Source organism: Rissa tridactyla, chromosome 2 (assembly GCF_028500815.1).
Source record: "Rissa tridactyla isolate bRisTri1 chromosome 2, bRisTri1.patW.cur.20221130, whole genome shotgun sequence".
In the NCBI taxonomy this organism is placed as follows: domain Eukaryota; kingdom Metazoa; phylum Chordata; class Aves; order Charadriiformes; family Laridae; genus Rissa; species Rissa tridactyla.
In genome coordinates this window covers 116570366-116597264 of record NC_071467.1, presented here as the reverse complement: position 1 = coordinate 116597264, position 26899 = coordinate 116570366, and the positions used below count along the sequence as shown (strand labels likewise).

Here is a 26899-nt window from a genome sequence, read left to right as displayed (position 1 = left end):
TGATAAAGCTTGTTAAGAAAACTTGTTCCTTGAATTCCAAAGTAAATTTTGTAATGGAGATTAAATGGTTTCTTTTTTCCCTTTCACCTCAGCAGGCACGTTGAACTGCCTTTTTAATGTCATGCCATCCATCCATTTCTGCAACCTCGTTTCTATTATTCCTATTATTTTGCTCCAGGATCATTGTTCTGGGAAGAAAGTAAGATGAAGTGTTTTTTTAAATTCTGAGACAGCCTTTTATCTCATCCTTACTGTACCACAGCCTGTTTCTTCTTTAGCTTTCCCTAGCCTGAATCAATCCATTGACATTTCCTTAAGTACCTTTTGCAAGGACTCACTCAGCTTTTCTTGACAACATGCTTAGGCCTAAGGAACTCTGCTTGAAAACTCAAGTTTTATTTGCATACCATTTCTTTTTTCTCTTTTTCCTATTTTTCTTCCCCTCCCTACCATTCTTTGTGGACACTTTGCTTATTCCGTATTTCCTTTTTGAGGTAACTATTTTCATGCAGTTTGCCAAAAGCACTCATCACAGAATCTTTTCTTTTTTTTTTCTTTTTTTTTGTTGTTTTGTATTTGTTGTTGGGGTTTGGTTTTTTTTTGTTTGTGTCATATTTCAGGTAGTATTAACAGATTTGCTTTGAAGAAATTCTATACTTCTTACTCGTTCAAGCCCATCCAAGTATTTGACCCTTTCTGATCAGTCATCTTTATCAATGAATCATGTCTCTAACCTAATACCTCACGGCTAGCAAAGGCTGTTCCACAACCTGTGGTCATGTGGGTTCATCAGCACTCAGTACTTTCTGAGAGCCAGCACCCGTTAGCCGATGCAGTGACCTGCTTACCCAGCTGTGCTGCTTTCCAGACCACTTCTAAGACCTTCATACTTTCAGACGGACACACTAGTTTGGGTCCTTCTGTGTCACACTCCAAAATGTGATGTGGTCTAAAATATATCTCTAGGGAGCTGAGAGTGCTGAAGGCTTGGAATTTCTTCAAGGGGACATAGGACTTCAAAGGCTATCCTCTTGAAATCCAAAACTTGGTTTAGAAGTGCATTTTTCCCTTACACTTTATTTAATTTAAGTGAATGTAAATCATAACCATCTAATAGAAAACTGTAATTCCTTGTATGACGAGAATTTCTCCTATTGCCTACCTGAGCCATTGCTGTATACTCTTGATAGGAGGAAGATTTGACAAATTTGTGCTAATGTTTGTCAGGCAGAGGACTAATCGTTCAGATGTGAGAATGAGTTGAATATTCTTAACACAGTATTTAGCCCTACACAACTTCCGTTTGCACAGGCAAATGGTCATTCAGTGCTAAAAGAGCACTGCCTTTTCCAGGCAAGTGAATGTTTATATTCTAGCTGAAGCATAAGCAAACTTTGCATGTTCATTAGCAAAGAGGACCAGCTGTGAAAATGAGAAATCTGTGTGTGAATGACTGAAATAATTTGACCTTGTTTTCCTTTGACATACGCCTCTGCTCCAGGAAACTCCCTTGATTCAGCAGACCAACTGATACAATATATGCCCCTTGTCAGGGAATACAACTCAGGAACCCTGCAAAACATATTTACAATGTCTGAATGTCTGAAAAGCAAACTTGTGTCTTTGACATCAGCAGTTAAATATGACAAATGACTTGCATATCTTCTTATTTATTTAAAAATGAGCCTTATGTCTGTACTTTTGCATAAATGTGCTAGGCACTTATAGAAGTTTTCCTATTGACAGGTCAGCATTTCTTAGCTGACCCGTTTTTAACTGATGAGAGTAGATTGCTAAGCACTGTCAAATGGAATTGTTATAGTTTAGGGGCTGCAGTGGTGAAACTTAAAAATGCCGTAGCATTAATAATTGTGTGAGAGAGGTGTTTCCCAGCTGCAGGAGACTGCAAGTTCGATATGGAATTGAAGACAGGGCTCTTTAGGCAAGTAACAGTGACAACTTGAATGCTTTTCTTTGCTGTAGACTTAATATGTTCCATTTCTGAGTGCCATTTAAAAGCTTTATTAAAATGCCACACATGCACTACTTTATTAATAAAGATCATTTTAGCAGTCTAGTGTTCTGAATAGAAAAGCAGAATGCAGCTGACCTGTAGTAACTGATGATTAGGTTTAATTCAGAAAGGAGCAAAATACTATAAACTGGTATTCACAAAGCTATTAAAATCAACATTTAGAATTTTTTTTTCTTAGCTTATTCATCAAAGTAAGACAAAGAAATGTAGGCTATGGAGGCACAGCTCAGGTTAGAGAGCAAAGTCAACCTAGCAGGTTGTTACTGCAAATACTGTTGAATATGATCTTAGAGGCAGACTTGCATCTCCATTACCCCAATATTTAACTTGTTTTTTTCAAAAATTACTTATGCATAGCAAAGGGAGGCAGCAGCTTTTGTTGGCCGAGAGTCAGATTTCTGGCATAATGCATGCAAGTCACCTCCTCAAACATCACATATATAAGCATACTGTTCATTATTGATTTGCCGGTGTTGTCACTGCCAATTTAAATGCTGTGGTAGCGATTTGCAAACCCGAAATTTCTTGGGATTGAACCGAGAGGCTGAAAACTCTGAACCAGCCTCAGTTGCCTTTGTGCATGCACAGGGTGAGAAATGGCCTTGGACTGGGCATCTCTGTCCTCGCAAGTAAACGAAATACACTAGGCAAACTTCAACATAGTAAACTTGGAATAGTGCCACTGACTTTTCTACAGTTAAATTGAGGATCCAGTTGTTAAGATGTTCAGGTTCATATGCGTTTTTAAATAGCACCTGCTGTTAACTCATCAACCAGTATCAACTCAAAGACCAAGTATATTCAGTTTTTGTTGTACCTATTAGTACCTCCATCTCATTTCTCCCATATGTTCACACATTCTCTTCAAAGATTTTTGTTTACAAATAAACATAAGGTGACTTGTAATGATTTGCCAAATGTTTCTGTTAATGAAAATTCCAATGAAACGCATGCTTGTCAAATGCAGTTTTGTTGGGGTTTTTTTAGTTGAAAAAGTTCTGGTTTTGAGGAAGTGTTCCGTTTTCCTGATAGTGTAAACTTTTGTCAGGAAGATTTCCCTGGTTGCAGATGAAATTTCAAGTCAAAAGAGTAGAAAAATGCATCCTAGGTTAAATCGTACACCCCTACCTGTAATTAGAGACCACCTTCAGGCAGTTAAGTTAGTAGTTCAGTCTCCCTATTGTTATAAGTGGAACACAGACTGAAATTGTTTTACCAAAGGTGATTTAGAGGAAAAGCCTGCCTTATGTGCTCTGAATTAGCCTCTCTGAGGGGAAATCTTTTTCCATTGACCATAGTAGGCAGCCACAGCTGAGTTAAAAGCTTGAATTTAAGTAGGGTGAGCACCACTGTGAATCTGTCAGAGTGAGGTCTTGAACCTTGCCTACAAAAACTGGTCAGCCGTCAGTTCCCCTGGCAGGTTGGTCTGTCTGACTTTCCCCTCTTCTGTCCACAGCTCTCTCAAAGACGTTTTGAAAAGCTGCGGTTGTTTTTTCATGTCAACGTGGAATAAAATCATTCAAACTTTGAAAATTTTTGCTAAGTGGAACTGCTGCTTTCCAGCCAGCCCTGTAATGGAAAGTTATGCACCTATGACAAAAAGAGAGAAAAATGTGAGCCTATCCAGACTTCAAAATGTGAAGTGCTGCTATTAAACTGTAGCTACAAGATGAATCATGTACCGGTTTCATGAAGTATGGGCACACAGGAGTCTTTCGCAGGTTCACAGCAGTTAGATCTATCTCCTGTAGTTAGTCGTAATGACAAATGGACTTCATCCTCCTGGCCGTTAAAGATCCAGACGAACAGTTAACTTTTTGCTAGCTCACCCACTCGCTCTCCGCCTTTCAATGTTTCTCTCTTTCTTTCCTCTCTGTTCCTGTTCTCACCCAAATGCTTTAATCCAGGACCAGGCTCTCTGACACAATAAGCCAGTGCAAGCTCTGTCTTTGCAGGAAAAACCTAGAGGTTTCCAAGCTTAGCCAAGTTTAAAGATTCCTGTTAAGAAAATGAATGGTGGCTCTTCCCTTAGGGGGAGGAACCTTTTATAAACACTGTGTAGATGCTGGCACTCAAGCCATAAGTATTCTTGGAAAAAAGCAAACCCTATAGTTTGCACTTTCCCTTTCACCTATACCCAAGCCTTGCTTACTTAATTCACAAAGAAATGCCCTAAGTTGCATTTTAGTTTCCTTGCATTGCCTGGTATTACATGGTCTGTTCCTTGCTTGTGGATGCCTATTTATCTCTTGAGGTAACCTCATGTTTTCATTATATATTTATACATAAACTTAAAACCTAGGCAATGAGGTAATAGAAAACATTCCTTATGCAGAAGAAATTAAGCCCTCTTCTTAATGTCCCCTGTCATCTCAGTCTCCTCCTTTCAGGGTAGGTAGTTGAAGACCAATGCAACTCAGGAGATCCCTTTTCAACTGCACTGCCAGTGGAGGGCTTTTGAGCTCCTGCCTCCTCAGCAGTTTAGGCTCCCACAGACTTCCCTGGACTGCAAATCTGTGCTTCGACAGCACTGGGTTTTTTAGCAGAAAAATGCTCTGGAAAAATGATTCCTTAGAGATTATCAAAGCTAAAATGAATGCCAACAACTGTAATAGATGTACTTGAATCCTGCTACATTGTAGATAAATTAAAAGCATTTCATAAAGGTTCAGAAAATGATAGCCAAGCCTTAAAACAAAAATCTGAACAGTGTGATCTGCCTCTGAGGAGAACTCAGCTATGACTCAATGCTGGCCGTAAGAAGTAGTCACTCAGTCTGGTAAAAAAAAAGTCAGACCTTTTTGAAACAAGATGAGAAAACTAACCTGTTTTTTCTGGCACTGTAGGGTACATGCTGCAATAAATACAATATTCCTGAAGTAGCAATAGAGGTAACGTCATTTGGTCTTTACTACCAGCTGCTGAGTTCCAGAAGAAAATCTCCTTTCCATGAGTTACCATCCCTCCAGCACAGTCGTACTCATAGCCACTACTGCATATTAAAAAAGAAAACCGCCAGCTGACAGGAGAAAATGGATGTTAATCTTAGAAGTTACCACTGCATTTGCTCTTCAATTCAGCAGTGGTCAGTAGCTCTGATTTCTGCTGTAATATGTCACACTCTTAAGTCAGTACTACTCTGCTGATATCAAGAATTGTACCTGCTCTGACAGTAGAATAAAGTGAAGTACCTCATGGAAATTCCCCCTCTTACACAGGACTAATATTCATTTTCTTTAAAACTCTCTGTCCTAACTTGACTTTCCTTTCCTCTTCCTTCTTCTATTCCCTGCTCTCCTGCCTGCCTGAATCCCTCATGCAACCCCGTGCAATATGCTGCTCCTTTTGAAGTCACTGCTATTATTTTTGTCAGACAAGGCATCACAGTGTTTACTGGTTCAAGATCCCTCACTTTCCTATCAAATAGGTAACTCCTATTAAATCTGTTGCTATCTTATGTCAATACCAACATCTCTTTTCTCTCTCAACACCAAAAATACGAAGTTTGGATAGTCTTCATTTATTAGGTGAGCACAACCTCATGACAGTGTTACAAGCTTTGTGCCAGCAGTGTGCCCAGGTGGCCAAGAAGGCCAACAGCATCCTAGCCTGTATCAGGAATAGTGTGGTGAGCCAGACTAGGGAAGTGATCATCCCCCTGTACTCGGCACTGGTGAGGCCCCACCTCGAGTACTGCGTTCAGTTTTGGGCCCCTCGCTACAAGAGGGACATTGAGGTGTTGGAGCGTGTCCAGAGAAGGGCTACAAAGCTGGTGAGGGGTCTGGAGGACAAACCTTATGAAGAACGACTGAGGGAGCTGGGGTTGTTTAGCCTGGAGAAGAGGAGGCTGAGGGGAGACCTTATCACCCTCTACAACTACCTGAAAGGAGGTTGTAGAGAGATGGGGGCTGACCTCTTCTCCCTGGTGACAAGTGATAGGACGAGGGGAAACGGGTTCAAGTTACGTCAGGGGAGGTTTAGATTAGATATTAGGAAACATTTCTTCACTGAAAGGGTTATTAAACATTGGAATAGGCTGCCCAGGGAGGTGGTGGATTCACCATCCCTGGAGGTGTTTAAAAAAAGGGTAGATGGGGCAGTTAGGGACATGGTTTAGAAGTGGCTCTTGTCAGGGTAGGCTAAAGGTTGGACTCGATGATCTTAAAGGTCCCTTCCAACCTCAACAATTCTATGATTCTATGATTCTATGATTCTTTTTTCTTTTTTTTTTAATATTAGATATTTGTGTGCAGACTTTCATTAGCAACAGTTTAACTTTAGAGGATTCTGAGGGACTTAAAAAAATCTATTTTAACATTCAGAAACAGTTATAGTCTTAAATTCTCTGCCTTTCTGTTTGCAGTATGCTGTATGTAGCATTTTACATGAAGCTAGCTATCTCAGTATAAAAACACATTTTTGCAGTTCAGACAGTCATTTTAATCTTGAAACTTTGATAGAGGTAATTTGAGGAGGAAAGTTGTGCAGCTGGTGAGAATAAAATGAAATGTTTTTGTTTTGCAAGGTTGATCTTGAAACAATAGCTGGCCAAAGATGTTCAGCAGCTTGGAGGTTTAGGAAAAATACAAAAGAAATGGATTAGCCTGAGGCAAAAGTAGTCAAAGATGTATGATAAATCTCACACATGACAATTCTTGCCAATTAACGTCTCCAAATATATGTATTTAACATTGTCAACACTTGAAGCAGTGTTTAGGCCTTCAAACATCTCCATAAACTGCCAAGTAACCGTATGTCTCATATATGACAATATCATCATTAAGTTAAACAGATTTTTCCTGTGGAGACTTGGCCTATTCTTTACGTAGGACACTGAATGCATTTTTTTCTGGGCATGACTAACATGTAATAACAAGAAGACAAAAGACAGATTGAGATGGAAACTTTCTGTACTAGTAACAGGTTCCTTGGAAACTGGTACTACGAGCGTAATTTTCCCCCAAATGGTTTGGAAGTACTTTTTGAAAATGAGAATACAGCTAGAGTAGATGTGTTGAAAGGGAAGAATGCACGCCCTAAGTTGCACTTTGAGAAGAGCTTTAATGAAAAATGTGCTGTATCTGAACTGGGTCTGCAAATAAACAGATCTCTATCGTGGTGGACAGTAAGATAACTGAATGCAGAATGAACAACAAGGAAGATGTTATTGAGGTAGGAAAAAATGTTAATTGGCACATCATGTATCTGGTAGCTGCTGTAGGCCTTTAGAACTGGAAACACGGTGGGTACTCAGGTGAAGCATGGAGAAGTCCAGAGGAATTAAGGAGCTTTGTTCGACCTGTGCTGCCAGCTTTTCTCCCACATCCAGGACTTCAGTCCAGAGTGGTGCCAGGGAAGCCACATGGATCGGCACCAGGACCATATGGGTCCTGATGGACTTGTCGTGTCAGAACAGGCAGTGCCAGGGTGGCCGCACACCCTGACCTCCAGAATGGCTGGCAAGAGGCAGCATTCACAGGATGGGACAGCATCAGTCTTCAGGAGGGATAAAAAGAAGATGGAAGGCAGCAAATTTGCTACCGGATTGCAAAAACAGGGTGAAGGGAACTATGAAAAACAAAAATTGCAAGTCAACCAACAAACACTGCTAATATTCTGTAAGGCTTAAGTTCGTGCCCCATCTTCCCACTGAGAAGAGTTTGAAATGGAAAGATGGAAACAAGTTGTAAAATTTGGATTTGAATCTCTGTTTATGAACAGGCAGCAAAGAATAGAGTGCAGAAACCCCTTAATAGGCCAAATAAGCCAAAATATCTACATTTGAGGGCTTTTTAAAAGCCAATAGGCCATATAGTACCCAAATTCTGGCATTGTGGTTCTAGTTCTTTCTTTGATCGGAAAATGAGGTAACATCATGTCAGAGTTAAAGCACAGTAGCTAAGCGAGCTACTTGGGCAGCATTAATTCATACAAACTATGAATTTGAAACAAGTGTCTGGGAAAGAGAAAAGAAGCGAGAAGCAATATGTGTCCCCCTGTATTTGTCTATATTTGGTTGTGGAGGAGCAGGTTGATAAAGATGGTTTAAAAAAAAAGAGAAGGGAACTGAGAAGCGCTGAATAAAGTCAGCCAGATAATAGGATTCCAAATGTGGACAGGTGTTTTTTCATACGGCGTGCAGAAAGCCTTTGCTTTTAATGCACAGTGTAAAAAAAGTAAAAAAAAAAAAAAAAAAGTTTTGTTTCAAAACAAAAAAATCAACAACCCAGCCAAACTCCAAGCCTTTACTCAGGAAACACGCTCGCTGAAGTCAGCAGGAGTTAGCAGTGAGCAAAGTCCTTAGGATTTGGCCCAGTGACAATAACTTTGTTGTAGAGCTGAGCACTTACGTGTTTTCACTGCAAAGCAATTTTAACAGCATAAGTTTGGAACCCCAGAAGTAGGAGTGGAAACACTGGCAGAATATTAACTATAACAGCTCCCAGTAGATCTCAGTCTTCCTTTTTGCTTTAAGACAGTACAAATGTGATTATACAGTATGTGGGATCTGGAGCTGATGTTAATTTGCCCTCAGTTAGTATCAGCCTCCCTGCCAGATGTATTTCCATATTTGCTTCCAGAGACATACTACCATTTAAAGTATTATAAAACAGCTCTGTTTAAAAAAAAAAAAAAAAAAAAAAAAAGGAATAGCAAATCGGTAAAACAGTAAAATAAATTAGTGGAAACTATTGCTATAGGTAGACCAGCATTTTTTAGCAGAAGACTGGGGGGTTTTTTAAAGGTCTAAGGGAGTTGTACTGAGCTTTAATTTCTCACAAGATCAATAGTGGAAAATAATGATGCACACTTCATAGATGGACAGACACGAGATACAATCAAGGATAATTAATCTTACATTCACAATCACATTCACTGCAGTTTTTTCATGAGAAGAATAATTCTCATTCTCATTCTTCTGAAAAGAAGCAGAACTCAGGCCCTATTGTTGTTATTATTGAAGACTCTCAGCAGGTAGATACCAGTGTAGTTTTCTTCACCTCAGCAGGGCTGCCTGGATTTACATTACTCTGAAATCCAGCTTTTTAATCTCCAGATTTCGTTGTGCCACTTCCACCACAGCAAAGATTAGTAAATAACTAAACCAGGATTTACCAAAGGGAAATCACTGTTCCATTTAGAAGCTGAAATGGAAAGAGATATTCAAACAGGGCAGCAAAATGGGGGATTCCCAGAAGGGACCTCAGAGATAACAGTCCAAATTCTTTCTATGTCAAGAGGCAAGAGATAACCACATGTGCCTCATCCTAATGAGGACAAGGTATGGAGATGACCTGCTGCTTAGCAACCAGATGCCTGAGGTGAAACCCAAAGTACAAAACAAGATGTTGTAAACACATACCTGTCTTGAAACTGAAAGTACAGGGGCATTTTAAACAAATTGAAGGACTATTCCTAACCATCTCTTGCTTTCTTCGTGGGCTTTCCTGTTGGTTTCTGGAGGAAAGACTGGAGACAATTCAATTGCCAGACTATGAAAGAGAGACAGGAGCCACACAGAGGTTTGCAGCTGGTTATTCCACCAGCCACCTTTCATAACCTCCATTCTAAAAGCTCTCCTGCAGCTGGTGCCACCCATGTTGGAACAGCTGTTTAGAGGCAGGGAGAATATAATCCTGGACATAAATCTGAGATTTGTAGTCTTTCCCTGTGCTCCTAAGAGGAGCAGCTCTTCTTTTGCTAGGTGATGCAGGAGAGGAGATCAATGGGACAAAACATTTTCCAACCCTGATATAAAACAAACAATAGGCTTTGGACATGGCTGAAATGTTGCTTAGTTAGGTTTCGAATGTGTTTTGATTTATGCACATGTTCACAAAGGAGGAAGATTTGATGGTTGTTAAGCTCAACACAACGAACCCAGCAGATCTTACTTTGGGACAGTTAATCTGATTTTCATGAATCAGATGATAAACTTTGGAAACCTACAGTAAAGTGTTTCTGAAAGATCTTGTGAGTTGTTAGCTTGAAATGCTACAAATTTGAGAAAGATTCACTGTTTTTCCTCTATGCTAGAAGCAGGCTGCACACTAACCATGGCTGAGTGATATTGCATGCATTTTCCCCAAACTAAACTTGAATCAAACTCATTAGGAAGTTTGAAGAAATACTAATAGAGACTAGATCTCTCAGGAAGAGAAATATAATACGCACTCTTTTCTTTCTGGATTACTCTTTCTAATATCGCTTGATTAAAAGAAAAGAGAGGAATACACTGTTCACAAACACAACAGCAAAAATTCTGTCAGATAGAAAATTTGAGAGTTTTGGCTAAATAAGTGATTTATAAAAGAGGAGGGGATTTTACTTAGTTTTTGATTAAAATGCCTTAAAGTTTTGTGGATCTGACATGCATAGAAGTATCATTATATTTATTTTGCACGTTTCCTCCTTTTTACAAGCTGTTTTAAACTATTTAAATGACAGTGAGTCTTTTGAAGTTAATATAAAATATATTTGGTAGGGAAGGTAATATGAGCTTAGGGTAAGTCACAACTGCAGAATATCTAATACAGAGTTTACTCTTATGCTTTAAGACTGAGTAGACAGTTCTGGACATAACTGGATTTCCCTGAAATTTGATGGCAATTGTTATATTTAATAAATTGTTTGTGTTTCCTCAAATCTACCTCTCCCTGGACTGCATTACTTTGTCCTGTCACATCTTATGCTCAATTTTGAAGGTAGATAAAGGAATTTGGAGGACAAGGGAGACTTTTCCGTATTTTCAGGTCTTGAAACTTTCAGTACTTATTTCACATTTGTCTCACATATTTGCTAATCCTGGTTCCTTGCAATATTAGAAGAAGATGTACCCCAAACTAGGATAATTTCAAACCAACTGCACAAGCAATTGTTGAGAACTAGATGAATTGTCCAGCTTGGTTTAAACCAAACCAGAAAGTCTTACAGAATGAACAGGTCTGGTAAGCAAACCCACTGTTTGGCTACACATACAGACTGTACCTCTTCATAATTTAGAGGTCTGCCAATTAGAGATGCAAACGCACAGCTGCCAAGGATGTTGTACATCAGGAGAAGGCTGAGAACATGTGATTCACAGTGACATTTGTGAGAGCAGTGACAACTGAGCATCCCTTCAGATTTCATGCTTTCAAACCTGAGGCTCTTTCAGGGACTTTTGCTGTTACACACTGACATGCCAATCAGAGCACTTTATTGTACTTAGGACCGTACGTGTGAAAAAAAATCACAGAAAGAGCCCTGCCTGAAAAGGTTTATATCCTAAATAGGTTTGAGGATCTGTGAGTGGGTTTCAAAAACAGTATAGGGCAGGGAGGAGAATCTGAGGATGACAATCAGAGCATCAAGAGCCAACCAGAGTAGTTGCAGATACCCAAAAAATCACTAATAATGTCATTGTTAGGTGTTATGGAAAATGTCTCCCCTTTGACTAGTCCAATACAGTATTCAAGCAATCAGTTTCATTTATTTATTTTTTTACAACAATAACAAACGTATTTGTTCTAATGTCAGCTATGCAATCTGTTTAGGAAAATACACAAATATAATACGTAGCAGATTCTGCAATAACGAACACTCCCTCTTTGTAGCAGATTAAAAGGATACAGCTTCCAAGAAAGCTGGCTAGGGCAGACACAAATGCATGATAGGGCCAGATTCTCAGACTGTATAAATCAGCTACAATTGAAGTCAGTTTAGGTAATTAAATTTGTACCAGTAGAGTATTTGTACTATTTATTATTTAGGAAGAAGGGGGTAGAAAAGGAATCAGCTTTGCTCACAAGTTTTATAACGGATGCTTTGCCAATAAGCAACACCAACCCCTTAAGTGTTTGAAAAAGCCTTTTATCTTGTTAATTCTATAAGACATGGTACTTCTCTCATCAGCAGGCAAACACACATATTATTTATGAAATTGCATACTGGCTTTGGGCATGTCATAATCTTATTTTTGCTCATTAAAATGCCAAGGCAGTGCATTTTCAAATTAAATCCAGAAAAAAACCCACCCTTTTCTGTGCTCAAAAATCACTTACTTTTGTATCCCTCAATTTTAAGAAGAAAATCATTAGCCTTCATGCTCACAAAAAGTAAGCACTTCTGTTTGAGCTCGTTCCTTGTTTGCTTTTAATCAGCATAGCTAACTGAAGCCCAGCAATGCTGCCAGGCTAGCTTACACCCTGGTAACATCCAGTCCTTCAACAAATCTAGTTAACATTTGAAGTATGTTCTGAGGGTTGCTAATACAAACTGAATGCTCCTTGACCCAGAAAATGGACTGTACTCAGTAGAATGGATGCCATTCATCAAGACTTTGGTTCTTTCCCTTATTTGAAAGGCTTTTGGTCTGAGTCCCTTTTGGTAGTATCCCATGTACCTGACGCTCTCTAGTGAATCTACACAACATCATCTGGGCCCTGTATGTTTAAGTCCTTCTTTTATAGTGATGCGAGAGTTAAATAATTTGGAAACTTGCTGTAGGAAGCTGAAAGGAAGAAGAAAGGGTTCCTTACAGAAGGTGGATGTTTATTTCACAGCAGAGTGAAATCTGCTGACAGAGCGTTTTTAGTCTGCATAGCTAAACAAAATAGCTACATTTTATAAGAATTGCAGGAATCAAATGGGCTTGATGGATGATTACAACTCTGTTAATACCCTGTATTACTCGTAATCCATCTAATGATATTGTTAACAGTAGTGTAAAGAAAGGAATAGAGAAGAGCAAGAGATATCTTTTTTTATTGCTAGCACGGTAGCAATACAGCAGACAGCTGATGTCTGAAAATGAGGGCTTGGTTATATGGTCTGTTAGTAAAGTACAGTTGATAAGCCCGGTTCATTTCTCCTGGAAGATAGTTAAGAGTGGAAACGTATAAAAATAATCTCACTGTTGGCCCCATGCTGCGCAGGAGCCCCTGCTGCTGGCACGGATGGTTAGCAGTGGCTGAGGAGGGAACAAGATCAAGCATGTTGGGAAATAAGCTGATGTGGGCAGACTCCATGAGGGTTGCTCTGAATGCCAAAGCTGGTGGACCAAGCAAACTAATATAATGTAATGTAATATAATATAACATAATAAACAGTTTTTCCTTCTAGTAATGCACCTAATGCACACCAGGACTAATGGACTGGTCTGGTTCAGAGTACTCTGTGCCCTGGGATGCATACAGTGTGTACGCTGGGTCCTCAACAGCCCCTGCTTCATTCTCCACATCTGCTCCTACTAAGCCATGCTGACTGCTAACGTAGACAAGCTGGAGAGGCAAGGGAAAAAGAGCTTCTAGATATCAAGGAGCATTTAGGAGCCTGAATAAATTATTCTTTGCAGGGTGGACGATTATCTTCTGTAGTTGCAAAGCCAGGGATTATAAAACAGCTCAAATCCTTGACACCTTCCCAACTTCCATGGGAAGTTCTTAAACCAAAATTGTAGAACAGAGTTGTGTGATTCCAATGCTTAAGCCAAATAAAGCCTTAGTGAGGGCAGGTGCAATTCTCGTTCACATCAAAAGCAGCGGCCCCTAGTTAACACTAAGAATGACTCTCAATAGCTGTCCTTTTGCTGCCTCTTTTTTTTCTGGTTATAGCAACTAAAGAGTTGTATAGGGGAATTAGGAACAGAGGAGGTGGTGATAAGCAATGGTTCATCAGAGCTTTGGGATCCCTTGCAGCTTGAACGTTCAGTAACTCTGAGGAAGATGGAGATTGTGCTAGATGATAATGAAAAAAAAAGGTTAATCATGCTCTGAGGTTTAGCTGTTGCACTTATCTCTACCTTGCCTGCGGCTTAGTATGTGCAGTCACTGAAAGTCCGTGTGACTGATAAAATGCTTTTAACTAGAGAATAACTTTTTTCCCTGACTCTAATTTCAAACCACAGGAACATCCTGGATTTGATATCAAGGGTTCACGTTTCTGAAGTGCCAATGTTGCAAAGTCTCAGGATGCTATCATGAGTCTAGAAAAACTCTTGTGCTTGTGGGAATTTAATTTTTATTTTTATTTAAATGAAAGCTAATTTGTAACTGTCCTTGCAGAGGAGAAAATGTGAAAGGCTTAGGAAATTTATCTCAAATATGTTTCTTAAAGCCTTTTTGTGCTTGGTTTAGGGTTTTCTTTCAGTCCCAATACATGATTTTTCACTGAAGTGTTGAAGTATCGAGTGCAGAATAGCCCTAGTCACAGGTTTTTCCAAAGGTCGGTAGTGTTTCTTCCTAAGATTTAACTTTGGACTCATTAACTCTGCAGAAATAAATTATGAATAGTAAAATTTGCATACTTTCCTCTCTATTGATAGAGCAGATTCCTGCCTCAGGTGAATGCTATAGCCACTCTATTAGAAGCCAGTGGCATCACAAGTGCATTAAATCAGTTTACGGCAGATCAAAATCAGACACATATTACCTGCCTGTACTTAATCACATTTGAAATCTTCCAATAAAAGAACACAGCAAACTTCAAAATGAGGAGAAGCTGGTATTTAAGTAAGGGATGTGACACTCACTTGACCGCAGCATAATAATCACTTAAGCTTTTATGGTTTTACTATTTGTACAACAACTTGCCGTTTCTTGGGCCAACTTTTCCTGAATAAACAATCACATACCAGTACACTATTTCAAATTCTCTCGAGGGCCTAGTATGAGAAAGGAAAGTTGGATCACGTTTTAAAACCTGATGCCAATCTTCTATTGCCCTGTGTGCTCGCACTTATGCAAGATGCATGTAAAACACTCTGATCTGAGAAGTACTTTTAAAAAGTACTGTGCAAAGTGTGTGCAAGATGTTCTGCATTTTTGCGTAGTCACTTCTGTACACAATTTGGGATATAGTAGCTGCAGACTTTCGTTGGTGTTTTAGGTATGCAATGCAAGCCAAACCTGGTAGGTGTCTTCCAGCCTGAATGCAAATGAGTACGAAATATGCATTTGGGTAACAAGGATGCCCCCATTGTCTGGAAATTATTTAACCACATTAACACAGGACAGTTCTCAGGGAATCTCAGAGAGGACTACTAGCTTGTGCAGAGATGCCTACCAAATCTGTGAATGTAACCTGGTTAACTCATTCTTGAATTTCTGTCCTGCCCTGAACATTGTGGCTGGAGATGCATGGAGTCCACATGGTTGCATGCTCACCTTAGTGTGTATGCATATGTTTGGACGTACGTAGCCTGAATGCTGGACTACCTTCTTTGGAAACCTGTTGACTTTTCTGCCTGGGGAAGGAAAGGCTGCTGGTACATCCCTTGACTGGCAAATGATTGTGCACAGGAGAGCAGGACGAGGATAGTAAATGCAGACGTCCTTAAAATATACTGCACGCATTGTCCAAACTAGTAGGACAGTTGTTTCATGATAAAACAAATATTCTTTTGCTCAGCTTAGTCTCCTTTCTGTGGCAGAAGCAGCATTTTGAAATTTAATTAACTTCATGTGGCACTGTAGGAATGGATGGCAAATCAATAATGAATGCCATTTCAGTCACCTTGTGGTGTTGTAATTCTCTGTGTTTTGCTACACTAATTAGGTCTCACTTCAGTGAGAAGTATTTCAAGAGCAGGGGAGTGTGAATTATTGCAGAGTTCCTCACTGTCACTGGGGAGATGAAGTAATCCCGGTACTGAGTAACCTCAGTGATTTCAGGAGCCGGTGACTTAACATTCGAGCAGAAGAAGGAAGACCTTACGTTGCGTTGGTGCTGTTGTACAGTGAGTTTTGGGCTCAGCTAGTCCAAGACATAGGCTTCAGCTGAAACAGCTTCAGAAACCAGAAACTGCTCTTACATAGTTGGCATCTAGTGCCTTAATTGCTCTTATTTACACATTTCCTCAGAGATTGAGAGTTTCTTGCAAACAGGTATTTCCTTCCTTTGGATCCAGGGCTCCTCCTGTGAACCCAGAGAGAGACACGGGTGAGAGTGGTGCATGTGGGATGGGCCCCGGCTCTTCTCCCTCCCTGCTCCCAAAGCCGCTGCAGACAAACAGCTCAGGAAGCAGAATGCAGTTTGCTCTCACGTAGCAAACCCGAATGCTGTTTACTGGAGGCAGTGGCAGCTCTTTACTTGTTTATTGGACTGAGGGAGCTTGTTGTGAAATGTGGGGAAGAGAGCTGGAGTGTCTCCCTTCTCCAAGAACAAGCTGCCTGGTCTGAAGGTAGAAGAGAGGCTTCCCCCCGGGACGCCTTGAGGCTTCTCTCCAACAGCGTGCTTTCAGCTGCATCATAAAGTAAGTGGATGGATCCGGAATAGAAGCTGGGGAGAACGAGTGCTCTGAAGCCACTAAGTCAGTATGACAGACCAGTGCCATGCTTTTTTGGGAAAGTATGTGGACTCCTTCCCTTTATATTAGTGTGAATTATGATTCCCGATCATCATTACTTCTAACATAAACAGTTTCTAATGTAAACCGTTCCTGCTGGTAACCACAGGCAGCCTGAGCGGCATGGAAAATTTCAATTGTTACATCACATTCATCCAGAGAATTGCAGCAGTGATTGATTGAAATGATTTTGCAGTGGTTGGAATAATGCTGAGTGAAAGGTGAGATGGAGGTATTACACTTCAGAGACAGCGAACATGAAGCGGACACAGAGCTGGCTTTCCTTTTACCCAGGCTCTACTTGTGGGCTGCTGGAATTGACAAGCTCGCAAATTTGTGTAGTTGATACCCTGATAGCTTCTGCGCCTCACCTAGCGCCCTTCTCAGCTTTATATAAAATACGGTGGGTAAGGATGAGAGGAGCTCTCATAAGGTACCAGACAGTTTATAGGTAAAGAGTTTGAGTTAACAAATTTAAGTTAATAATGCCTTATTGTGGTGCTTAATAGTCTGACAATCAATACACCATACAATATACAAGAATATACGTGAATGTGTGTTAGCTAGTATTAATTAATGCAATAACTATCAATTGGCTAGTTAATTATACTGTTACTGCTCCTTAGCCTTAGTTCCTTTAGAAAAAAACAACAATAATTTCTCAGTCAAAACCGCATATAATCTCTGTTTCTGTCAGATTAAAGAAATTTAAATATATCAAATGTATTTACTGAATTCACTCCTGTTGTACTGCCATTTAACAGCTGTTCTGGAAATGGCTTTATGGGCTCCTAAGGACCACGCAAGGATGAATAATAATAATTTTACAAGTTTTCTCATGCTTGAATATAAAGGATATATTCTGCAATGCGTACAACTCTCTTTGCTGTCATACCTGAAAGAAAAGACCAATAGAAGCATTCATTAGGGCTATAGGGTTTATTGTCTGTCAGAAAGCATACGTGGAGTACTTTATTTTCTGATTGGGATCTGTTTTCTTTGCTCTGAAGTTGCTGGTTAAATTCTAAAGTAAATTTTATTGTTCAGGTGGTTCAAAGTCTGCCAGTGGCTCCAAGGTTCCACAGCACACCCCAAAACCAGGAGCCTTGCCTTGCTGTTGAAGAGGAAAAAGGCAGTAATTGTAACTGGCTTATTTATTGCAGCTGCAGAAACTGAAACGATCACTCTCCTTCAAGACCAAAAGCTTGCGGAGTAAAAGTGCAGACAATTTCTTCCAGAGGACTAATAGTGATGTGAAACTGCAAGTAGACTTGATGCCTGAGGTGAGCACAAGCACCGGGCAGCTCCCCAGCTCAGAGAGCCAGGCGTCCTCCCCCACCAGAGCCCAGCAGCTGCCAGAAAACAACAAGGCTCACATCTTCCAGGAGCACATCTTCAAAAAACCCACCTTCTGCGATGTCTGCAACCACATGATTGTTGGTAAGAAACGATTTTTTAAATCTGTGTGGGCGTCCACGCTAGAACGTGCAGTATGACCTTTCCATAACTTGTGTCAGACCAGATGTCTGCTTGAGAATATTCATGCCAAAAGGATCTGGACTTGTGTCACATCTGCCACAGGCTAATACAGGTTCTATAGCTGTTGACAGATTTCTTGCCTTGTAGACACCTACTGTTATCACAAATCACAGGCGAGGGTTTCGGCTACAGTTAAATTCCTCTCTCATTCAGGTTATACTGAGCACCAAGTACAAACTCTGTTGTATGTTACACTAGAAACAGCAGAAATCTGTCTTGCAAATTTGTGTCTGCTCTCCTTACTCTTCTACAGCAGTAATTCTAACTCTCTTGCACCTTGTGCCCACACCCTGCAATGCTCCCAGCTCCCATTCACTGTGGCGGCCATGCCTTCCTCCTCCAGCTGCCTCACATCTCTCCTAAGTGACAATTGGGCAGGAAGTAGCATCTACTGGGTGGTAGGCTCCGGGCTGCTTGTGTGTGCGTGTTGGCTGTCTAGTTCACGTGTTTTGGGAGACCAGGTCAACAGAACAAATAACAGCTGAATTCACACTGCAGACTTTCTTGGGATTCTCTACCTGAACTCTGCTGCTCACAAAACCTGACACAAACTTTATAGCTTTGAAAGATTGCCCTGTCTTCTCTCTCAAACTGTCCATGAGCATATAAATTACTGCCAGGGACTGACAGACAGACAGACATAGAGGACAAGCCTAATCATTTATTATTCTCTTCAGTGTGCAGAGAACAACTCCATACTGAGCCCTGCTTGTCAGGTAATTTTCAGTGCGCAGGGGAAGGCCTAAAAAGCCTTCATGATGCGGATTATCTATGGGGCTGTGCAATGTGAGGGCGGGAAAGAAGCAGTGGCAGGTGGCTGGAGGTGTAGAACACGCATGGTCGCCACTGTGGGAAGCTGCAGGAGTTGCTGTTCAGAAATCTGGTCCTAGAAATTCACGTTGTTGTGGCTAGCTTGTTACGCACGTGATTTGGTCTTCTTGCTGCTTATCATCTGGTCTTCCCAGCACAGTAGGTTAGGAATAAATTCAATGATCGTGTACCGGTATGAAAGCGAGTGACATAATTTCCAGGTTTTTGAGCAGGACAAGGAGTAAAACACTGGTTTAGCTTCATGTAGAAGTAGTGCAGGTCTTTAGGTACCACCTATTGTCTGTAATTTGGTCTAGCTTACTGTAAGAAATTCAAGTCCCTTGGCATGAATTCAGTGCCTTTCGGATAACAGTATGGTAAGTTCTTGAAGGATGCTGATAGGATTACTCAACCTTTTTCAAAAAATGGTACCTCCTTTTCCACATGGGGGTGCTCAGTGTCCCCCACTTGGGTGCGGAACTCATGTTCTTTGGAAAAGGTAGCTGTCCGCAGAACGTTAAACCTGATGCCAAGACAATCCTGCTTCCATAAATTAAAGAATTAAACATGAGGCCTGATTTCATCCTCTCTGCACCACAGCTCTACTGAATCCAGGGAAACAGAGGAGTTTTGATGCCAGATTTTTGGTGGTGTTTTCCAGTCTTTTAAGGTTTTTTCTACTTTAAGTGATATAACAAGTCAAAGGGAGAAGGAGCAAAGCATCAGCATCAGGGAAGTTCATAGGTCAGAGATTGAAAGGAAGTCTGGAAGATAGGCAGTCAGCTGAAATAACTTTACGTGTGGAAGCAGGCCCAGAACTTGTCTCCTTCTGTACTGTGGATGGACGTTCTATCAAAGCTTAGTTTTGCAAACATATACTGCAAATGTAAGTCCTTTGCATTTCTGGCAGCTTCTCATGAAGTTGTATGGAGATTAGTATCATCACAAATCTGCAGAACTCAGCAATACTTGTTTCAAAACACTGCTGCTCAAGATGGATTATTACTGGCAGCAAAATTCGCAGGGAGTAACTCCAGTTCATAAACACCCGTGCCCTTCTCCTTTGCTGGGCAATCTGTGTCCTGCCTGGGATAAGAAAGTCCTGAAGCATGGCTATAAGCTTCAAAACATCAGCTGCCTTCTGAAACTTTTCTGTTCTTTTCTATCCTCTGAGGGTTTCGCTTTTCTGTTCTGTATTTTAGCCACTTCATTAGAGAAAGAAGCGTTTCATAATTGCTGAAGAAGCTAATCTGACCTATTTTGTCTGGCGGCAGGCTGAGTCAGGTGAATTGCTCTGACCTCCTCCAGCTCATCTTTGCTTGGAGGTGTGACAGAAAAGATGTTAAGAGTTTTGCCCTATAATGCCTTAGTGTCTAGATGTCCTGATTCTCATAGACAGACATCTACTCTATTCTTGTAATCCTCTCTCTTTGATCCTTACTGCAGTCATGCCTAGTTTCGCTGTATTGTATTTTAAGCAGCATAGGAGATCTGGATGTTACTGTTTGCAGCTCAATTAATCCATATAAGTTGTGTAACTATTGGTCATGGGGATGGTGAAGAAAAACAGGCAGCTTTTCAGGAAATTGTGTCAAGCATGCTCCCAAAGGCAGACTGAAAAAAAATCGCTTCTGTACAGGGACTCTAAATTTACACTTGCAACATGGAGCCTATTTGTTCTCTCTATTTGCATTTTTCACGGGTAGTGACATTTGCGAGTAATGAGTCTATGGCTTTAAATTCCTTATTGATGAGAGTAAAGGCAAAGACAGATACATGTTTTGAAGACTAGGGGAAAGAGTCCAGGAAAATCCCAGCTTGACTTTAGATGGTTTCAATTTTGCCACCAAGAATCATTCCAGGTTCACCTTAAATGGCTCTCTGATCTATGAACTAAGCAGCTCTGTTTGGTACAGGGCAGCGTGATGAACTGTGCATTGCACGGATGTGCAGTACGCGCTTCAGTCTCACTAGGGTGGCAGAATCCGTCTGTAGCTTCAGAGCGAGCAGGACACTCGAAGCAGAGGCAGCAGGCTCCCCGTGCTGCTCTTTTCACAGCAAAATTAAAGCAAAGGAACGTGAAACGTTATCTTCCTACAAAAAATATGTGCATCATCTCTCTTTGATTGTTAGGCACTATGAGCCAAATGTTGCCTTTGGGATGCACCACGTGTGCCTGTTTGTTCATTTGACGGAAGTACAGTCATAAGATAAAGGCCAAATACCAGTAATTGGTTTCAGCATTCAGAGGAAGATGTTTACTAGGATCAGTATAATGCAAACTTAATCATTCAGATCCTTTTCATGTATCCCAGAGTGCAATGCAACATATTCAAAAGAAACTCTGTTTATTGGTTTGAGTTCAAAAAAGAAAAAACAGTATTAATAGTGTGCTTCATACCTCACAATAAAGACAGGAGTCAAAGTGTTCCTACTAACTGGACTGGACTGTGGCTGTAGTTGCACCTCAGTAAACAGAAGGAGAATTTGATATAGAAGCAGTAGTTTTCTGCTAAATGAAATAAGGGAGAAAATTTTAGATTCAAGGGAGCTCTGAGGAGTGCAGGGATGATCCATTTTACACTAATGGGGCCTTCTTACAGCATCAAATACTCCAATACAATCGTCAGTTATAATACTGAAGTCAAAAGTAATAATTCATGTAATTTCAGAGCAAATCAATAGTGTGTTGGAGCAGACTCTGCTCCTTTCTCCGTGTGCTGCCACTGTGAGCTCCAAGTGTCAATTAGGTTAGGAGTGAGGATTCAGCTTCATGGTGGGTTACATATTTTCCTAAATATATCCATGAACATCGTCTCATAGTATGACTCCTAGAACCCATTCATTTGCTGTTCTTACTAGTAGTATTTATTACTATTTTAATATCTAACCCTGGAAAGGGAAAAATTTGAAAATTGAAGTACCTCGTGGAATCACAAGGTCATTATTTAGAAGACACCGGTTTGCTTATTTTACATTACTATGAAAAGAAAATTAAGTCAGCACACCTCTGAGTTTACTTCATACCATCTACCATTTTCTGTGTTTAGCAAGAACGTGGGAAGCTTTGGCAATGTCCAATAAGGGGAGGCAAAGCTACCTGACACCAGCAAAAATAGAAACTATTAAATTAATGTTGCATCAGATTAGAGTCTTAAACTATGATGATCAGAAGCAAGTTCTTGCTCTTCTTCAGTCTCTGGTGTGTGATCATTCATCTCTGTGATACTTTACTCTTGAAGAAAACATGATATCAGTATTCTACTCTTGAAAAACATTGTGTATTTTTAAAAAAACTCCATCTGTAGACTTCTCAACATTTTACTCATTTGCAGTTCATTTCCTGTGCTGACTCACATGGAAAAAATGTTATTTTCCACACATTCCAAGCATATTACATGCAATTAATGTATTCCCATCTAAGTCAAATATAAGTAGCGTACAAAAAAAATAAACCACTTTGCTTTTAAAAATAGCTGACTTTAAAGTCAATCCTTTAAAGCTGTGTTTTAAAGAAATAGCTGCTCATTTATAACATCGTTGTATGTTTCTTTGTGTTTCAAAAATGTACTGAGAAGTTTCATTAAGGTTAAGTTTCACTTAACCTTAACTCTGACACAGAATTTTGACCAGATGCCTGTTTTGTTGACATACCTGTTGGGGTATCTTTACCTGGAAAGGCATGCTAGAGCGCCACAAACTTTCAGAAAGACCAAACGAAATTTTGGTCTGCAATTTCCAATAAGAGTCAAAACCAGGTCCTTCTGGATCATGCCATCGCTGGCTTAGGTACCTGAGATATACACATTTATAGTTTGACTCAGGCAATTGAGTTTCTGGTTTGGATGCAGATTGTCCAGACCTTTGCAGCTCTGGAGGTAAAGAAGTCAGTACCTGCCTTCTCAGGGAACTAGCTAGGTTCCAGTGAGAGAAACCTGTAGTAACAAGCAACGTTTCATAAAACCAATGATGAACTCCTAGCACAGTTTACTTCCAGTCTACTAATCAACAGTGCTTAAGCAATGAAATTGTCCTGTCCCTTCCGTGTTGGCTCATTCCTACCACTGTCTGTTCTGCCTTAGCCAGTCATCCAGGTCGAACAACCAACAAAGTGCCATGAATAATTCTTTCTGGCCACATCATCTTTTAAAAGCAGCCTGTATTTCTTTATTTCACTGTGCTGCTGTGGCTACTAGAACTTTCAACCACTTTTATCCCCGAAGCTGTACTGCAACAGCCTCCATAAAGCTAGGCTCAAAGTAGATAAATTGGCCCAGCTTTTCAAATGCAGGAATGAAGGAACGCAAGAGATCTGGGTTGGAGCTATGGTCCCACATTTTTGATAGTCACTACATCCGAACCTCTTCTCTTAGACTATCAGTAACTATGACTAATAAGTAATGGAAAAACTCCATAGTTTGAGGAAGTGTTTATATAACTGTAATTTATGTGTATGTTTATTAAATATAGCAAAATTTCACAGGAACTATGACACAGTGCTTTCTGCCTCCAGTTTTATCAGCTCCCTCATAAAGAATATTCTTGACTGTTTTTAAGCTTGCTGCCGTACTCCATTAAGCAGGCATTCTGGTTTGAGCCAAGCCTGCCTTTATTCAGCATTATCCAGGTAGACAAGGATGTGATAAATGGTCACAGGTTGATCACCACTACTTGGCAGCTAGACAAAGTAGAAGTACTCCTGGGAAGCATGGCTGTAACTGAAGCTGTGTTTCCAAGGCTATGGTATTGTGAAGGACTCCTCCAGAGCTCTTAGAAAAAAAAAAAAAAAAAAGGAGGAATCTTTATTTTTTACTTGCAGAATAAAGGAAAAAATAATGTTAGTCATTTAGTGTTCACCCTGCTCTCCACTATTCCCATAGCATCTCCCAGCCCAGATGACCTTGGGGGCAGAGATTCATGTTGCCATTGCATCAGCATTGGAGTTGTCCCCTGTAGAGAAGGGTAAAGAGCTGTCAGGGAGGAGGAGATGCCCCTGAAGCAACTTGTGGAGGTCATTTCACGTCCACCTCTCCAATGGGCTTGTGCAGTCACTACTGAGCCTTCCCAGATCCTATTTTCCAGATTATAGACTCCCCTTCCCTATTTTCCAGATTATAGACTATTACAGTATAAAATACTCTGTGTGTGTGTCAGTGTTGTTTATTATTAATGCAAGAGGGCAAAGAGTTTCCCTATAGAAAGAGGTTTTCAAAAGCAGCTGAATCCAGCCTCCTTTGGTTTTGATTGTGAGGAAAACGGTCGGTTGTATAACCTTGTCAGGGACTGGTACCAGGTGCCATCCCATATGTTATCAAATGGCCTAAAGTCCTTGTCTCTCCCTCCTCATTCCCTCCAGTAAATCCACTCCTGGATTTAGGAGACAGGTTCTCACTCCAATTGATACTGAATCACTCTGGGCACCTAAGTCTTCTAGCACTTTTGAGAATCGGTGTGAGTGAGAATTACTTCAGTCCTCTCTGACCTGCCATGCCAGGGTTTAGGGCAAACAAAACCATTGTATTTTTTAACACGCACCTGCAAAAAACTGATTGAAAATATTAATGTCAACATATCTATTAGCTTGAAATTGAACCTGGCTTCTCTGATGATTTCTTTCTTGGGTTAATAACTCTCCATAAGTGTAGACCTTCACATTTTTGAGAGGAGCCCTGTAGGAAGAGCTAAACAAAAGCCTTCTGGAAATACGAAGTTAAGTACTACATTAATCAAACTGTACAATATGCAGTTAACCGTTAGTCATGGAGTAGTCAGGTATAGATAACGTCATCTGGACTCTGCAAAATTTCCAGAAAGTGGATAGTTTGTCTATTAAAATACTTAAAGTGGAGACGAACAGATGGAAAGAGATAGAAACACATATGGTATACGTAGTATAGGTGTGCTCCATCAGTACATCTCCTATTTTTAATAAGCATGACAAAAAGTGTCCAATTCATACAGCCCCACATTTGTAAAGCAGCTACAGAGAGCTACACATTATCCCTGCATTAAATTAATATTTTTCTTTGGTAATAAAGAGTTAAACATACTTTAAAGCAAATATTGAAAAGCAACTATTTAGTCTGTTTATCCTCTGGGAGGGCTTCCTCCTCTGAGATGAGGCAAGAATGTTATCAGTAAATTGGATAATCATGAACTGCTTAGCTGAGAAAAGAGGGTGGAAATATATTTTAAATTCTAATTTGTCCTTGAACAACATCAAGTATGTTTCACATTTGTTACTAGATAATTTTTAAGCTTACTGTAATTTTGGGGAAGTTTCTATTAATGTGACATTGCAGTTAATGCTCAGTGAAACGAGACTTTAAAGATGTTGACCAACATTTGCTGCCTAATTAGATGGAAAACAATAAAAAATTCCAGCACATCTACAATCAGTATTTTAACGTGATGTTAGCCAAGATGATTTTTATCCAAAAACTACATTGAAAAACACCAAACACCCTACTCAGAAGTGGCCATTGCTCCTGAGATCAGCCCTAGTGAAGAACTTAATGGTAAGCTTAAGGTTTGTTAAAGACCTAGGGGTGAAGCAGAGTACAAGATTTCTTTTTTTTATGTCCTGCTGTGTACTTTTCCTGAGCTCATATGGGACATCGGGTGTTTTCAGATAAGCAATTTAAATGCATCTTCTTTGAAGCTGACCTTCTAGGAAAAACATTATTTTTCCATTTAGCGTCTTTGTCTGCCAGAGTATCACCGTTATGTGGATAATTACATTACCACATAGCTGACAAAAGCATCGTCTAGAAGGGAAATTATTAGGAGCTTCACCTTACTATGAGTTGCAGAGGCCATAAAATGAGGCAATTGGCAGAAATGTTTTTGCAAGAAATAGAGCATTGCCATCATGTAGAGTAAAATTCTTGTTGCTGTCCTTAATGTAGAAGGAAGTATCAGAGAGCAGTGACTCTTGTGGCTTACGCAGAACATTGCATACTCTTTCCGCTTTGGTAATTTGAATGCAAGTAAATGCAACTTCAGCAATTATCTTCTCTAAACTGCCTAAATTTTAGTTTTCTGGGAATACACAATCTATAATTGCTGAAGGATGCTGCACACACACGGATCCTCTCCCTGACTTCTAGTTCTGAAGAGACTCTCTGCAGTTGAAAATTGTGATTACATTGTAGTTTCCTCTGTAACATGCAGGTGGTGATCTTGAAAATCTTGAAATATTTTGTTTTGACCACTAGATTATTTCCTGCTTAATAGAAGGGTTGGAAGCAAGAAAGAAAGAAAGAAAAAAAAAAAAGGTGGCTATGTCTTCCCCCCACTCCCCACAACAATTCCATTTTCCCAGCCAAGAGAGAAAATGGCATATGGCTTCTATAATGCCTGAGCCAGCGTGAGCTATAACGTCATAATCAGTATGTTACTGGTTGTCTTCCTCCGCAATCACAAAAGAAAGGCTATAGATTTAGCACACGGGAAGATCCCTCCAAATGAGGAGCGGATGTATTGATGAGGGAACTTGTATTTGCAGTGCTAATATTGCCTGTTTTTCTAGCCGCACCTCTCAGAAGCGTAGCAGTCTTTCATATCGCAAGATCTGTGGCACGTGAAACTCTCCAGACAGACTTTGTGTTGCCCCAGGTCTTTTTTTGTGAAGCACGGGGATGAATTTTTAATATTGCTGGTCGCTTACAGAGCTCCATCATCAACGGGCTTGAAATGAGAGGCTGCTACATGCAGCCTCATTTTGTTTCACCTCTTTGCCGTCCTCTGTAAGCCCAGGCACAGCACATTGGCATCATCATGGGTTCATCTGCACATCTGTTACACTGCAAGGTGAGATGTTGTCTGTCTTGCAGTTTTTTACAGCTAGCAAATATGGAGAGGTTACGCCAAGATGCTTGGTCTGGTTTTCTCAATCTAGTCCCTCAACACAGCTGAGCATGGAAGTCCATTTTCCATTAATAACCTCTGGATGGGTGTCACGGTTTAACCTGAGCTGGCAACTAAGCACCACAAAGCCGCTCGCTCCCTCCTCCCCAGCAGGATGGGGGAGAGAATCGGAAGGGTAAAAGTGAGGAAACTTGTGGGTTGAGATAAAAACAGTGTAATAATGGAAATAAAATATAATATAATAACAATAATAATAAAATTATAATGAAAAGGAAAATAAAAAAGAGTGAGAAATAAAACCCAAGAAAGACAAATGATGG

The 26899-nt window shown here is 40.2% G+C and overlaps 1 protein-coding gene across 1 annotated transcript in view; it reads left to right on the top strand.

Moving 5' to 3' along the window:
• The window catches only part of STAC (SH3 and cysteine rich domain), a 75476-nt gene that overhangs the window by 7178 nt on the left and 41399 nt on the right, over positions 1-26899 (top strand). The window contains exon 2 of the mRNA XM_054193051.1: positions 17525-17801. Coding sequence (XP_054049026.1) covers positions 17525-17801 — 277 coding nt within the window. The remainder of the gene's footprint in view (positions 1-17524; positions 17802-26899) is intronic.